The sequence below is a fragment of the Pistacia vera genome, unplaced genomic scaffold (genome assembly GCF_008641045.1).
Source record: "Pistacia vera cultivar Batoury unplaced genomic scaffold, PisVer_v2 Contig151, whole genome shotgun sequence".
Taxonomy (NCBI): Eukaryota; Viridiplantae; Streptophyta; class Magnoliopsida; order Sapindales; family Anacardiaceae; genus Pistacia; species Pistacia vera.
In genome coordinates this window covers 1-13,730 of record NW_022195586.1, presented here as the reverse complement: position 1 = coordinate 13,730, position 13,730 = coordinate 1, and the positions used below count along the sequence as shown (strand labels likewise).

At 35.5% G+C, this 13,730-nt stretch overlaps 1 protein-coding gene and 1 long non-coding RNA gene across 3 annotated transcripts; both read right to left on the bottom strand.

Annotated features, from left to right (window-relative positions):
* Window positions 1-2,488: 2,488 nt before the first annotated feature.
* Window positions 2,489-3,499, bottom strand: LOC116124238. Its single transcript, XR_004127189.1, has 4 exons — window positions 3,341-3,499; window positions 3,176-3,243; window positions 2,989-3,060; window positions 2,489-2,897 (listed from the first exon to the last, which is right to left on the bottom strand). It is a non-coding gene; the product is annotated as an uncharacterized LOC116124238 (long non-coding RNA).
* Window positions 3,500-9,150: 5,651 nt separating this feature from the next.
* Window positions 9,151-13,711, bottom strand: LOC116124286 (probable serine incorporator). Of its 2 annotated transcripts, none has more exons than XM_031409980.1 (7): window positions 13,507-13,711; window positions 12,801-13,026; window positions 11,654-11,893; window positions 11,403-11,514; window positions 11,083-11,257; window positions 10,121-10,361; window positions 9,151-9,675 (listed from the first exon to the last, which is right to left on the bottom strand). In XM_031409980.1, the coding sequence occupies exons 2-7, from the start codon at window positions 12,982-12,984 to the stop codon at window positions 9,389-9,391; spliced, it is 1,239 nt and encodes a 412-aa protein (XP_031265840.1). In that variant the 5' UTR covers window positions 12,985-13,026; window positions 13,507-13,711; the 3' UTR covers window positions 9,151-9,388. The 2 variants fall into 2 exon arrangements, with proteins under 2 accessions (XP_031265840.1, XP_031265841.1); XM_031409981.1 differs by lacking the exon at window positions 13,507-13,711 and adding an exon at window positions 13,389-13,406.
* Window positions 13,712-13,730: the final 19 nt, after the last annotated feature.

The following is a 13,730-nucleotide window of genomic DNA, read 5'->3' as shown; positions in this document are numbered from 1 at the left end:
TAATTACTGTCCAACCTAAACTCAATAACAATCCCAACATGATTTAACTACAATCTTAAGTTTCCAAACATCACCTATTACAAATTAAATGACAAAATACGATGCAAGTGTTTTTTACATACAAATTCGGCGAACAAATTATCCATCAAAGCAATAACAAATTATCCATCAAAGCAATAGATTCATCAAATAAAGACAGTGGAAATATTTTTACAAAAGTGAGGGGCATCTTCTTCGTCGATTTTGAGCAAGAGAAGTTTTGTCATCATCGATTCCAACGAAGGGGGGAGGCGTCGTCGTCGAGCAAGGGAGAAGGGAGGTGCATCGTCGTCAAAATCCTATGAGTGAGATGCTGCCTTCGTCGAGCAAAGGAGAAGGGAAGTGTGTCGCTGTCGAAATCCAGCGAGAGAGGTGCTGCTGTCGTCGAGCGACGCAATCCAGCGAGGGAGGTGCTGCTGTCGTAGATCAAGGGAGAAGGGAAGTGCGAGGGTCCAAGGGAGAGTGGAGTTGAGAGATTGAATTGAGACTGAGTGTAGTTACTTTGAGAAGGGAGTTGCGATTTTGGAGAGTTGAGAGATTGAAGAGAGAGGAGTGGAGTGGAGTCACGTGAAAAAAATCAGATTTACGATTTTTTTATTTTAAATATTGACCCGGTTTACCAAGCGGTCCGGTTTGACCAGGCGGGTCGCACTGTTCATCCGGTTTAATAACGGGTTTAAACGGTTTTTAATTAATAGGGGTTTTATATTAGTTCGGACTAGACACACAACCGGGTCCCGATCGAACCGGTTAGATCGACCGGTCTGGTCCAGCTTTTAAAACAGAGGTTAAAAGTCTAGTTGCCACAGTTGCAAGAGATGATGAAAAATAATAGTGCATCCTTTTATGAAATTTTGAATATTATAATTTGGTTTTTTTCATTTTTAAAAATTATTGAAAATGATTAAAAAAATAAAAATTTGCTCAATATGTTACATCTAGGGGGCGTTTGGATCATATATTTTTTTTTAATCTTAGTAATAAGATTATCGGAAAGAAAGATTACATTGTAGATTACCGGGTTAAAATTTGCTCAATATGTTACATCTATGGGGGCGTTTGGATCATATAATTTTTTTAATCTTAGTAATAAGATTACCGGAAAGAAAGATTACATTGTAGATTATCGGGTTTAAATTATTATTGTGTTTGGTTTAATTGGGATGTATTAATAATTAATGTGTTTGGTTGATAGTAATAGCAGATGTCCTGAAATACCCTTTTACTAGAATGCCCTTGGGATGATTACTTGTATTACTAATTAATCTGTTTGGTTGGCTGTAAGAGCATATGTCTTGATTGCATTTTACTAAATGTCCTTTAGATGATTACGAGATTAAATAATTAAGGGATTACTTGTATTACTAATTAATCTGTTTGGTTGGCTGTAAGAGCATATGTCTTGATTGAATTTTACTAAAATGCCTTTTAGATGATTATTGGGTATAAATAATTAATATGTTTGGTTAATAAAAAAAATGATCAATTAACAAAATTCTTTTTCTTATATTTTAGCCAAATATTATATTGTTAAGTCATTTATCGATAAATTTACACAGACTAATGAAACTCTAAAAAAAAGCTGTTGTATTTTCTGTTGAGTATATATCCAACACCCCACCCTGTTATTGCAACTAATATACTTCCCATCTCCCAATTTAAAACTCTAATTTATGTACTGCCACAAATCATAGTTCGTACATGTTGATTTCTACTTTAGTCTAATTGAAGCCTTTTTTTTTTTCAAGGCAAAAGAAAAATTGTATTTTTTGGGTTTACACCATGGCTGGAATTCAGATGCAAGTTTCCAAATTTGAGGAAATTTGTTAACTTTTTCCACTTATCCTGGATCGAAATTACGTGTGAAAAATATGAGAATTATTGGTACATTTGTAATATCACATATTTTGAAGTACTTGTGCATTTACATTATGTTGAATCCAAGCAATGTACCAATAAATTAACTACAAGCAGAATAACGATGCTTTTTAAATCTGTGAACCCCTTATCAATTAAATGATTGCAGTACTTAGAAAATAAGGTTACCCCTCGTTGATTGAAAAATCTTTTGTGGTAGTTTTCACAAACTTGGATATATAATACAGTACGAAATATTCGCAATCCACGTCATTTCATTGTTGAGGGACCTAGTGAGTGCATTTATCAGTAACAACAAATACATGAAATATTGAACATATCAATCACTATTTACCATTAACCAACACAATATAATGTTTTATCACCCTAGGCACTAGCAAAGGCAGTTTATCAACCAATGCTGGATGTTTGGGCATTGTTCCTGATTCATAAATATCTCTCACAAACCTGTATAATTAAAATTGGACAATTTGAAACCCATTCCAGTACCGCATCTTCAACAATACAATTTCATCATGTGCTCAAATGTGCTTACAAATAATTGTAAAATAATCAAAGTTTACCATCGAATCAGAGGTTGCAGCCTCATTTCGTATTCCTATCCAAGTGAATCAAGCAGCACCATGCATCGAGTTTTAATTTCCAAGTTCACATCTCCACCAAAGTTGCACAAAATCAGTAAACTCCAATGACCCCTGTCAGCATAATTTATGCATATTATCAATGTTAAGTCTAAAGCAAACCGATATCAACCCATATCCGTGTTTGGTAAGTATAAAACAAATGCCTACGGACACAAAATCTTCACTCACCGAAGGACTATCAGAATAAACCCATATTTTCTTGAGAATACGTCCAATTCGTCAATCCACTTCAGCATGTTCCCTTTGTAGACCTCTTCTATGGACATAAAAAACCACATGCAGTCCAAGGTGATGAAATTGTGCAAGTTGTCTCCTTTAAAACTCCTCAACAACTTCCTGTAGATCAGAAATATGCAGTCAATCATATGAGCTAAACATATTATGTAAACACGACTTGAAGCATATGAATTGTAAAACAGTTTTGTACCCCATGTGGAGGTCAAACATGCTTCTGCTCAACAACCCCCCTCCCTTTCTGTTTGCTAATCGCCTACTTGACCTTTGTTGATTTGTGGCACCTACATATGTTCATCATTCATTTACATTAACAAACAATTCTAAACATCTTTCATAACTGAATGCATTAGTCGATCTACGAGTTGCAAGTTTGGTACCTTTGCATTTGCTGCCCTTTAAGTCTGAAGGATTTTCCTGACATTCTTCATGTACTGAATGACTGGTCCTGCCACATTTGCACATCAATCAATTATGAGCTACGTTAATAAGCATTATTCACAACCATACAACAAATTAACTTCATAACTATCCAATCATAATACCTTTCATATTGTTATCTGTACAAACTGTGTGACTCTCTTGACATTGTTCATGAACTTTTGCACTTTTGGTTGTCACTATTGGGCAACATGGTGGTCCTCCTATCATTCCTGCACACCAACCCACAAAACAAAGCACATCAAAAAGGCAAAGAAAATAGAAATTAGAGAGCTGACACTTTATAAATGCTAGTATACCTTTATCATACTTTCCTGGTGAACTAAATGTTAGTTTCCATAAGTAAATCAAAATGCCACATTCACCATACTAAGGCAACACAAACATTAAATGCAAACATCATTTTATACATCACTACCAAAGTTAAGAGTTTTTTACATTCCATATTAGTGATCCCTACCTTCCCGCACTAACTGCGAACATAGGGCATTATCGTTTAATTACTAGGCAAACATGGTTTTGACAAAAACATAACAAAAGACATCATCCTATATGCAGTTAAAATATAGGCAAAATACATATAGGATGATGTCTTTATATGCAGTTAAAATATAGGCAAAATACAAATACGGGAAGACAATCATTGTGTCAGCATACTAATAACCTCGTACACAAAAAAAAAAAACCCATTACAAAACTTCACTAGAAATCAAACGTTAGGCGGTACTCATTACTTGCTCTAAGTTGCATCTTCACAAAATCTCTCTGCATGTGCATTGGTAACCCAAACAAGATATCTATCTTGTGAGGTTCCTTCCAAATCTCTATGGTGGCTGTCAATATCTCAGTCACTGTGAACCCATCCAACTAAGAAATGACCAAATACACCTACCCTTTACGGTCTTTCTCTTGGGTCTTCTTCTTGAAATAGTCAACAATACCCTTCAGCTCAGCTCAGTTCCCAACCAAGGTAATCTTAACCTTGCCCAATGTGGCTTGCCAGTCTATTGTTTTTCTAGCATCTTTTTTCCTCCTCTCACTGCTAATCGCAACTCTACTTTGACTGGTAGTGGCAACCTGAAAAGTAGAATCAACCACATCATCCTTCTGTAGGGCACTGGTTTGCCCATCAAAATCGAGATCGATGTCTATCTGTTTATCAGTGTTGTCAGTAGTCTCATTATCCAAATCTTCAATAGCATCAGCAGCTGTCTCTGCACCAGCTCTGTTGGCCCTGTCTTTGTCGTAGATGGCGACAAAAGAATCATAGGCACCTATGGTTTATATCGCAATGCTCTTGCAAAAGGATGACTCTACAAAAAAGTTAATCATCATAAGACATATAACATTTGTATGAGTACATATAAATATAAAGTTCAGAAAATCAATGTACACAAATAAACCAACACAAGCATACTTACCCGGACCCAGTCATCGAAGACATCCTTGGTACATGTAATACATTTTTCCTTATCATTCCAGCCGAAGCCATTACCTTTCTCAAGCATGTCATTGATTGCATTATATTGCCTCCTCAACATCTTGACCCTCAAGTCAATATGCTTTCAAACCACAATGAGGAAGTTTTTCCCGCATCATTTTTTCGTTCTCATCTTGGTAACCGCATTTGAACCCCCGCTCAATTCTCCATAGTGGCTACTCAGCTCCAGCAGACACTCCACCAACACAACGTCCTCCTTTTTTGTCCAGTGCCGCTTACTTCCCTTAGCCTTTGCCTTTCCCTTTCTACCCTTTTCGGTAGGCACAGTGTCATCATGCATGCTAATGCTCTTGTTGGACTCATTGGGTTGTATTGCTGACCTCTCCATATTGCTAAAACAATAAAAAGGCAAATTAGTGACATTGGAAAAAAAAAAAAAATCAAGTTACAACTTTGTATATACATAGTGTTCGAGTTACTGATATACGTGATATTCATAATTTTAAGTAAATCAACAAGAATAATACATGAACAGGATCAATTAACATTCAACCATCCACATTACGACAAATGTAAGTTAAAGTACAAGTCCACAAACAAAGCATTTTTTTTTTTTTTTTGGTTCATTCATACATGGAAAATCATAAAAGACAGAAATTTAAAAAGTCACAACACTACACATATACTAAACATAAGCATAATCATGCATTTCGCGCAGCCATCCAAGTATAGAACATTTCAGCCACCAAATTGTCTCTAAATGCAGTCCACGTGGCATGGGCTCAATGTGCATGATCAATTCTCCACCGTCACCCTCTTGCCCTTCATCGTTGACCTCTTCCTGCAGCTCCGCTTCAACCGAGTCAATGGGCAACTCAGACCTTATGAAATTATGCAAAAGACAGCATGCAATAATAATTATACATTGAGTTTTGACGGTGTAGTAAGATGTGTCCTTCAATATTCCCTATTGAGCTTTTAGGATGCCGAAACATCGCTCAATACAATTTCTTGCTTGAGAGTGTTTCATGTTGAAAAATTATTGTGTTGATGCTAGTTAGCGACCTTGCTGCCATTCACTCAAATGATATCTTTGTCCTCGATAAGGGGCCAAAAACTCTTCCCCGTTAGTGTATCCAACATCACATAAATAGTATTGCCCAAAAATAAACAATTTCAAGTCAATAACAATTAATAAGTGTACTACTGTGGCAGACCCTAACATTAAAAATACAATTTATTTTGTTATATTACCTTGGGGGACCTTTAATCCATTTCTCCTAGTAATGACATTCCTAAGAACTCTATCATCTACAACGGAACCTTCCCACCCAAGGAGGACATATATAAACTGCATGTCAGGTGTGCATACATCAAGGACATTTCTTGCGATTTCATTTTTCCTTGACCGATACCTAGGTATATCATCAGCAGGCACATAAACCTTTATGTATGTTCCATCTAAGGCTCCCAAATAGTTCTAATAGAGAACAAGAAAAATATTTTAGAGAAAACACTAAGTTTGATTTTAATAAGCTACTGAACTACATATGCATCCTAAACCGAGTGATTAGACTGTACCTTAAACCATTTCCACCTGTCATTGGCTGAGTTCTTGGGAATGGGCTCTAGTTTTTTAAACAATAAGGTATGCAACCTTAACATGACATTTAAGTCTAAGTGAAAATTGTGGCTTACCATCTCAGTGGATCTGCGCATTTGACATTTCATAACTCTGATCTTTTGGTTATGGGCAAGGACGTGAAGAAAAGCCCCTACTAATTCTTCTACGGATGAATGACGGGTTGATTTTAAGTTGCCATGTATAGTAAATAAATTACATAATTTGTCAAATAGAGCCCTATTCATCCTACAGCTCTCAAAACATAACTCATCACTTTGGAAAAGCATGGTGTGTAAATTCAACGACCTAACCTTAAACCTAGATGCAGACTCATTGGCATAAGATACACCAGCCCTGCGTCTACCCTTTATATTAAATACATTAGCCAACCCAAGAAGGACGAGCATGGTGTACATGGTTTCCAATATGTCTAAATGGAAGACTAAAAGGGCAACCAAGTGCATTTTCTGCCTGACTATTAAACAAGACATAGTTGTTTCACATAATGCATGTATCAAAGTATAATAAAGTCAATCAAGCATGTACAAGTCGTTAAACCAATAACAAACAATCGTATATGAAAGAAATCAAACTGAATTTCGATGAAAACAACATAATCATCAGAATTTAATAATCTCACCACCAAACAAAAATTCACCTCAAACACTCATACAATTCTCAACATCCCACACATCAAAATTTCTCATCCATCACACAAACCAACATAAACATCACAAAAAATTCACATCAATCCCTTAAAATTGTCTTCTTTAGCAATTCAATTGGTATAATCTTATTGTGCTTTCTTAAGCTTATTGTACTACAAGTTTCGTTTTAGGACTAAATTAATTATTTGTTGTTAACTACTGTGTTGTGGACAATAAATATTTCAATATAATTCTCATGGTCAATAGTATGTACATTTTCAGGTTTATCTTGATCACAAGAATATAATCAGATTTGATTTTATCCAGTTTCTTGACTGTGCATGCTTTGCCTATTTTGATTAATTCTTAGGTTGTCCAATAAAAATGTTCCAATAACGATTGTAGAAATTGTGAGTAAGAAAAGACGATAAACCCACTCCAAAATAGTTTTTATTATTTGTACTCCATCATTTCTCTTAGCATTCAACTGGAGTGTCACTTGATTTGAAGGTTGATTATTTCTGTTAATGGTTATTTCTGTTTATCAAATTTTCTTATTTTGGTTTGTTTGCAGGTTTTGGAGGCGAGAAAGACTGCCGTACAGATGCATTCTCTTACCCAATTGCTTGTTTTTCTAATTTTACAGTTCTTTGATGAGGAAGGTTATAAAGAAAGTGCTCCCATGTATGTTAAACTTTCATCTCTAACCCATCCACTCATGTATGCATGTTTTACACCTTCAAATTCTTATGCTTATTTTGTAACTTAATCATGACCATCTGGTGTGCAGGCTCACGTGTGAAAGTGGATATTACTTTGACTTAAAGTTATTTGAGGACTTGGTACTTGATGGGAATTGGGAAGAGGTTGAGAGGTATCTTTGTAGTTTCACAAAGGTTCATGACAATATGTACTCAACCAAAATCTATTTCCAAATCAGGACGTTAACACCCAAAACCCTAAACTTAATTAATAACAATAATAATTTATTCAAAATTTAAAACATGGCCACAAGCACATGGCGAATACCCATAAATCACATGCCAAATATCTATAAATTTATACCAACTAAAAACATCATTTCCAATAATAAACAATAACAACTTATTCAACCTTGGAAACATAACCACAATCACATACTAAATACCCATAAATTTATACCAACTAACACCATCATCTCACCATACTAAACCAACCCCAACCATGCAGCCAAAAATTTACCTAGATGCCACCTAAAACAGTCCAAATAAAAGCAATATCACCCAAAACACAAGCAATCGAGACATGCCAAACTCTAACCACAATGTTATTAAAATAATTACCGAATGCACACAAAATTGTAACAATAAATCATTTTAAGCATTTCAATTACCTTGACAAGTCAATTGACCATATATACATAGTATTTCAGCCACCATTACATGCACAGATCGACCAAAAATGCAACCATAAACACATAAAATTCCAGCCACCATTGCAACCATAATAGTAACCTAAAATGCAGTTCATACACACAATTTCAGCCCTAAGACACATAAAAAAGAACATGCTCAGCCAAACATAAAATAGAGAAAACAAAGCAACCCTAACTACAACGTAACAAATCACGACATTAAACTAGCAACCTACTACCATTTCAAACTATTTTCATGTCATTTCAACATTAAATCAGTTATTCCACGGCAGTTTTACCCTCTCTAAAGCGAAACAAAGCAACCCTCTCAATTTAATAATCTTCCTACAGCATAAGGAGGTGAGGAACTTACCGAAAACCGCGATTGGAGTGTTGTCGGGAGCAAACAGATGGTGACAAAGACCCGAGGTTGCTGCGACAGAGATAGTGGATCAACGGTAGAGGCAAAATGGAGAAGTTAGGGTTTAAAATTGCAATCCAAACAAATAACTCAACATACAATGGAAAGAGGGCAAAGGATAAGCCGGAAATGGCGATTGGACTAACGAACTGGTGAACGAGATTAACAAGAAGAAGACTCCAGCAACGGCGAAAGAGGTTTAGCGCACAAGGATATCGTTACTCTTTAAATCTGTGTTTTGTGAAAATAAAATAAAAAATTTATATCCAAATACACATTTTACGATTTAAGAGGGAGAAAAAATGAAAAAACAATAAAAGAAAATAGTTTATATAAACATTAGGTATCTCTTTATTTATCTGCTTTCTGCTTTGGCCAAGGTAGACAATAAAGCAGACACCATTAACCATGTAGAGGGTCATAAACTTCTGAGAAGAATTCAAACAACAAATAACAGAAACAAAGCACATACACCATTCAGGAATTTAGCATGTTCACAAGCAGGATTTAGTTACTACATCATAAGCAGTATTTACACAGAATCCACTGGTGTCAGGGACTCGAAAAGCTGCATCACACATATATAGTACTTCGACGATATTTGTATGCAGAGTTTATTTTTGGACTTAGAACTCCCTGTCCGGAAACAAGATCGGAGCAACCAGAGACCATATGTAAAGAGCTGCAGTTGCCCACCCAGTTGCGACCCTAACCCACACAGATGGCCAACCAACATCGACCAACTTCCCGCTCTCCCCTACTGACGTAGACCACCCAGTCAGAAGCATTGCCGAATACATACTTGCAAGAGAGAAAATGATGTGGAAGAAGGCATATGAATATGACACAGGCTTAGCCTTTTCCTTTTCTTCTGACTCCTCACTCTTGCTGTCCATTGGAAGCAAAGGCTTTCCTGCACCGTCAAAGGAAAACCAGAATTTTATATTCAAATAAGAAATATTTGCTCATTTTGTTTTCAAAAGTTGGGTTCGGAAATGCTTATGTTGCTTCCAAGTTGATATTTGTTTGAATAATTAAAGCTACAAATTAATTATTGAAGACTAAGGTTGATGTCTTTTCTTATTCCTCATTCATAATAAATTAAAGTTATTTTTATAAATAAGAAAACATGAAAAGCGTGTTCGATGTGATTGAAACTAAAATATGGAAAAAAGTTTTCTAGATTAGTTCTTCTTCTGAGAATCTCATCTGAAAGAAATGAACATCGTAGACACAACTCTTAATATTAGTTCCAGGTAAGATAAAACAAATGCATAGGTGCTTTAGACACATTTCAGATAGCATATGCACATTGTAAAAACTGCTAATAAGTATTTACACAATTCTTCAACACTAACCTGCACGGGGTGAACTTGGTGGAGAAAGCAAAGTTGTAGAAGATCCAGCTCGCACTGCAGAATATACTACTGATAGAACAGTGGTAACCAGGCCAAGGGTAAGGGAGCCCGTGGAAATAGCTTTAGAATGCCTGTGGAGACCATTGCATTCATAGTCCCTTGGTTCACTTGAAAGTCCACTGTAGCATAGGTACATGCAATACAAAGATATAACTGAAGCAGGCAAAATACTGCCACCTACCTGTTGCATCAAAATGTTAACCACGATAGAAGTCAAGGGCTTTTATTTTTAACAAAGAAATACCTGATACACTATGTAGCTGTACATGTAAAAAAAGAACAAAATCATGCAAGTACTTAACATTTAATCATAGTAAAAAGAATATGCTAGTTATAAGAAATTTATGAGTTGCCTTATTGTTGAGGATCGTGATGAATCAAAGGTTTTACACTTGATATGTGAATGGGAGTTTGTTTCAATACCAAACCTCCTTTGTTTCTGTCATCAGAACGTCTTAGCACCCTTATTCTACTGCAACAGCATATTAAAAAAGCATGATTGACATGGCCTACGATGTAAACAGATAATTCCTTTCACTCATCCTATGTCTGAAATATGCTCTAATCATTTGTGCCTTGGAAACTCATAAGCAAAGCACAAAAATGCTACTCATTAAAAAAAAAAAAAAAAAAAAAAAAAAAAAAAGTAGTAGATTTTTCGGTTCTTCCAAGGCTAGTTGTGAAAGATGCTAACATGATAAGATGGACTAAGACGCATAATATGATTTTCACCATTAAAGGACCTTCTTCCAGAAAACATAACTGAGAACTTCTGTCAACCTATCATCCCCTATCACCACTGCCATGTTGGTATGATATTTTACTACTAGTGATATACAAGATCATACAAGTACAGAAGCAAGTACATAAAAATGGACATGATAAATGCAAGCTACACTTACAGCAGGGTGCAGGGCAACCACAGCGAATAGGAACACAAAAATCAAGGTCATGACGATAAAGAAGGTGTTGAGCCCACAATCATGACCGGATGGTGTGAACCAATGGAAAAGAAGTCCCGAGAAGCCAAAGGTCAACACATAACAAACAAGGGAAACGACTAGTAGAGCAACATACCTATATAAACAAAGAAATGCAATAACCAGGGAAAAGAAGAAAAGAAAAAATCAGAAAACTGGTGAAAGAACGTAAAAAGAAAGCATAGCTTGTCAAAAAATACTAAGAACCAACACCAGAATATTAGAGGAAATGCTACACTAACCAGAACTGCTCATCATATCCAACCCATGTGTCATTCCATTTGTGCACAAAATCCAACAGAAGAACAACTTGAACAAGAAGAAACAATCCTGAACCAAACTTTGATATTGATTCTGTCAACAAAAGATTTAATTAATGGTTTAAATATGATAAATAAAACATATATATATTATAACACCTTGTCAAAGTATTTATTGAAACCAATTACATTGTATATTACCAAATGAAACTCTGGTTCAGAACAGCGCTTACCATAGAAGCTGACAATCTCATTTGGGAGGAAAAACATAAAAATCACGAGAAGGCACCAGCAGATGACTTTCATCATCCATCCACCATGGTGCAAACCATCGCGAGGATCTCTTTGAGTTTTCACACCAATCATCAAAATCGACAAAATAGTGAAAAAGAGAAAATTTCCCAAGCTAACTCGCAGCACGGCATCTGTTTCAAACCACTCCCTGTCAGGCGTCTGATGAAAATGATTAATCCCTGCACCAATAACCAAAATATGATTAGTTTCATCATTAAACTAAACAAAACCAATCTTGATGACATCCAAACTCATTTAACTTATTGAGCTGAGTCTGAGTTTAAATCAATTGTAAGTAAGCATCAAAAACTGAGAAGTGGAACATCCAAAGATGCTTGAAACAAATCCTGTCAGCATGACCAAGTAAACCAAAAAATCAGAACATACAGTGACATGGGAATACAAACTTCTTCACCCATCAATAGACACCAGACAATACATTTTCATGTGATACATGGAAAATTGGCTCATATGTTTAAAGCATACAAATTGCTAAAGCTAAGCATTATTGTTAGGCACTTACCTAGCTTATGCTTTATTGTTTCGTGATTTTCCATTATGGTTTCAAGGCTTGTGAAACTAAGAACTCTCATGTTCCGATCCTGGATATCCTCCATTCTCTTAGCCAAAATTAAATCATTGAGCTCAATGGCCCAAGTTAGACTCACATGACAAGTCCGTGACTAAGCCCAATCTTACATGAGAGAGGATATGTTAATAGTATAAATTTTAGTGTAAGTTTCATCTACCTCATCATACACGGACCTATTTTCGGAAAAAAATCAAAGACAACACATGCTAGGAAGGTTTACAAGAGGCTTATAAAATTTTCCAAAAATTTTAGGGAGGTTTCTCAAGAGCTTTGAAACTTGAATTTTAACCAAAACTAATATTTTTTGGCTTACTATATGCTTTATCATTTGGGATTGATGTCCCTTCAAAACAAAGACTAACACAGAACTTGCATATCAAAGAGGTGGGTAAATTCATAATTGATACAACCCAGGCCCTAGCTAAACATATTCAAAAAGATAGATAATATACAACGACAATGAATGCCAAAATACAATTGAAAAGGTTGCTTACAAGGGATCTTCTCCATGAGAGGAGCAGCAACCTCACGAAGAATCCATGAAACAATTAAAGAGAGAGCAAAGAGTCCACAATACGCAATCCTAGCTGACTTCCTGCTGATCCCAGACACCACAGTGCGACATGCATCACAAGCGCATGCAGCACAGCACGAGGCAAGGCAAGAGGCTGCCCACATCTTTTTCTTCTATCAAAATTGAACCCAACCCTTTTACAAAACCTGATAAATACATGTCAACAAAAAAAAAAAAAAAAAGAAAAAAGATTAGAATCTGTTCACTATCATCCTTATTATGAACTGGGCAGTATCAATTCCAACAAATTCTCCATAGATAATCAAAACCCATATCGTATTATAAATAATAATTCTATCAATCAAACCAAATTGAACCAAACCCTAAACATAATCTTCCAAATATATCAAAGAAACAACCAAAAAGATCAGATTTTATTCATTATCATCCTGATTATGAACTGGGTATTAACAATTTCAACAAATTATGTACAAATAATCAAAACCCAACAATAATATCAACAATTCTGACAATCAACCCAGAAATTAGAATCAACCAAACAACTTACCAAATCAAATCCAAAAAAGAATAAATAAAGAGTCTACCCCATATAATTATAAAGAATCGAAAATCGATAAAAGAATTGCGAAATTAAAAATCAAAGAGAGGTTGTATTTGGATTTTACCTGAGAAATATAATTGAATTGACGAAAGAGAAGAAGAAAAGAGAATAAAGACAATGATCACTAATGTTACGCGAAGAATATAGGAGTCGTTGAGTCCGGGTCAAGACTTTTATCCTCTGCGGTTTGGTTTACAAAAGTTTCTGTACTTCGCGGAATCTTTGCCCTTTGTTACTTTATGATTTTTGTTAGGGCGAACGACAAAGTTTACCCAACTTACAATCTAG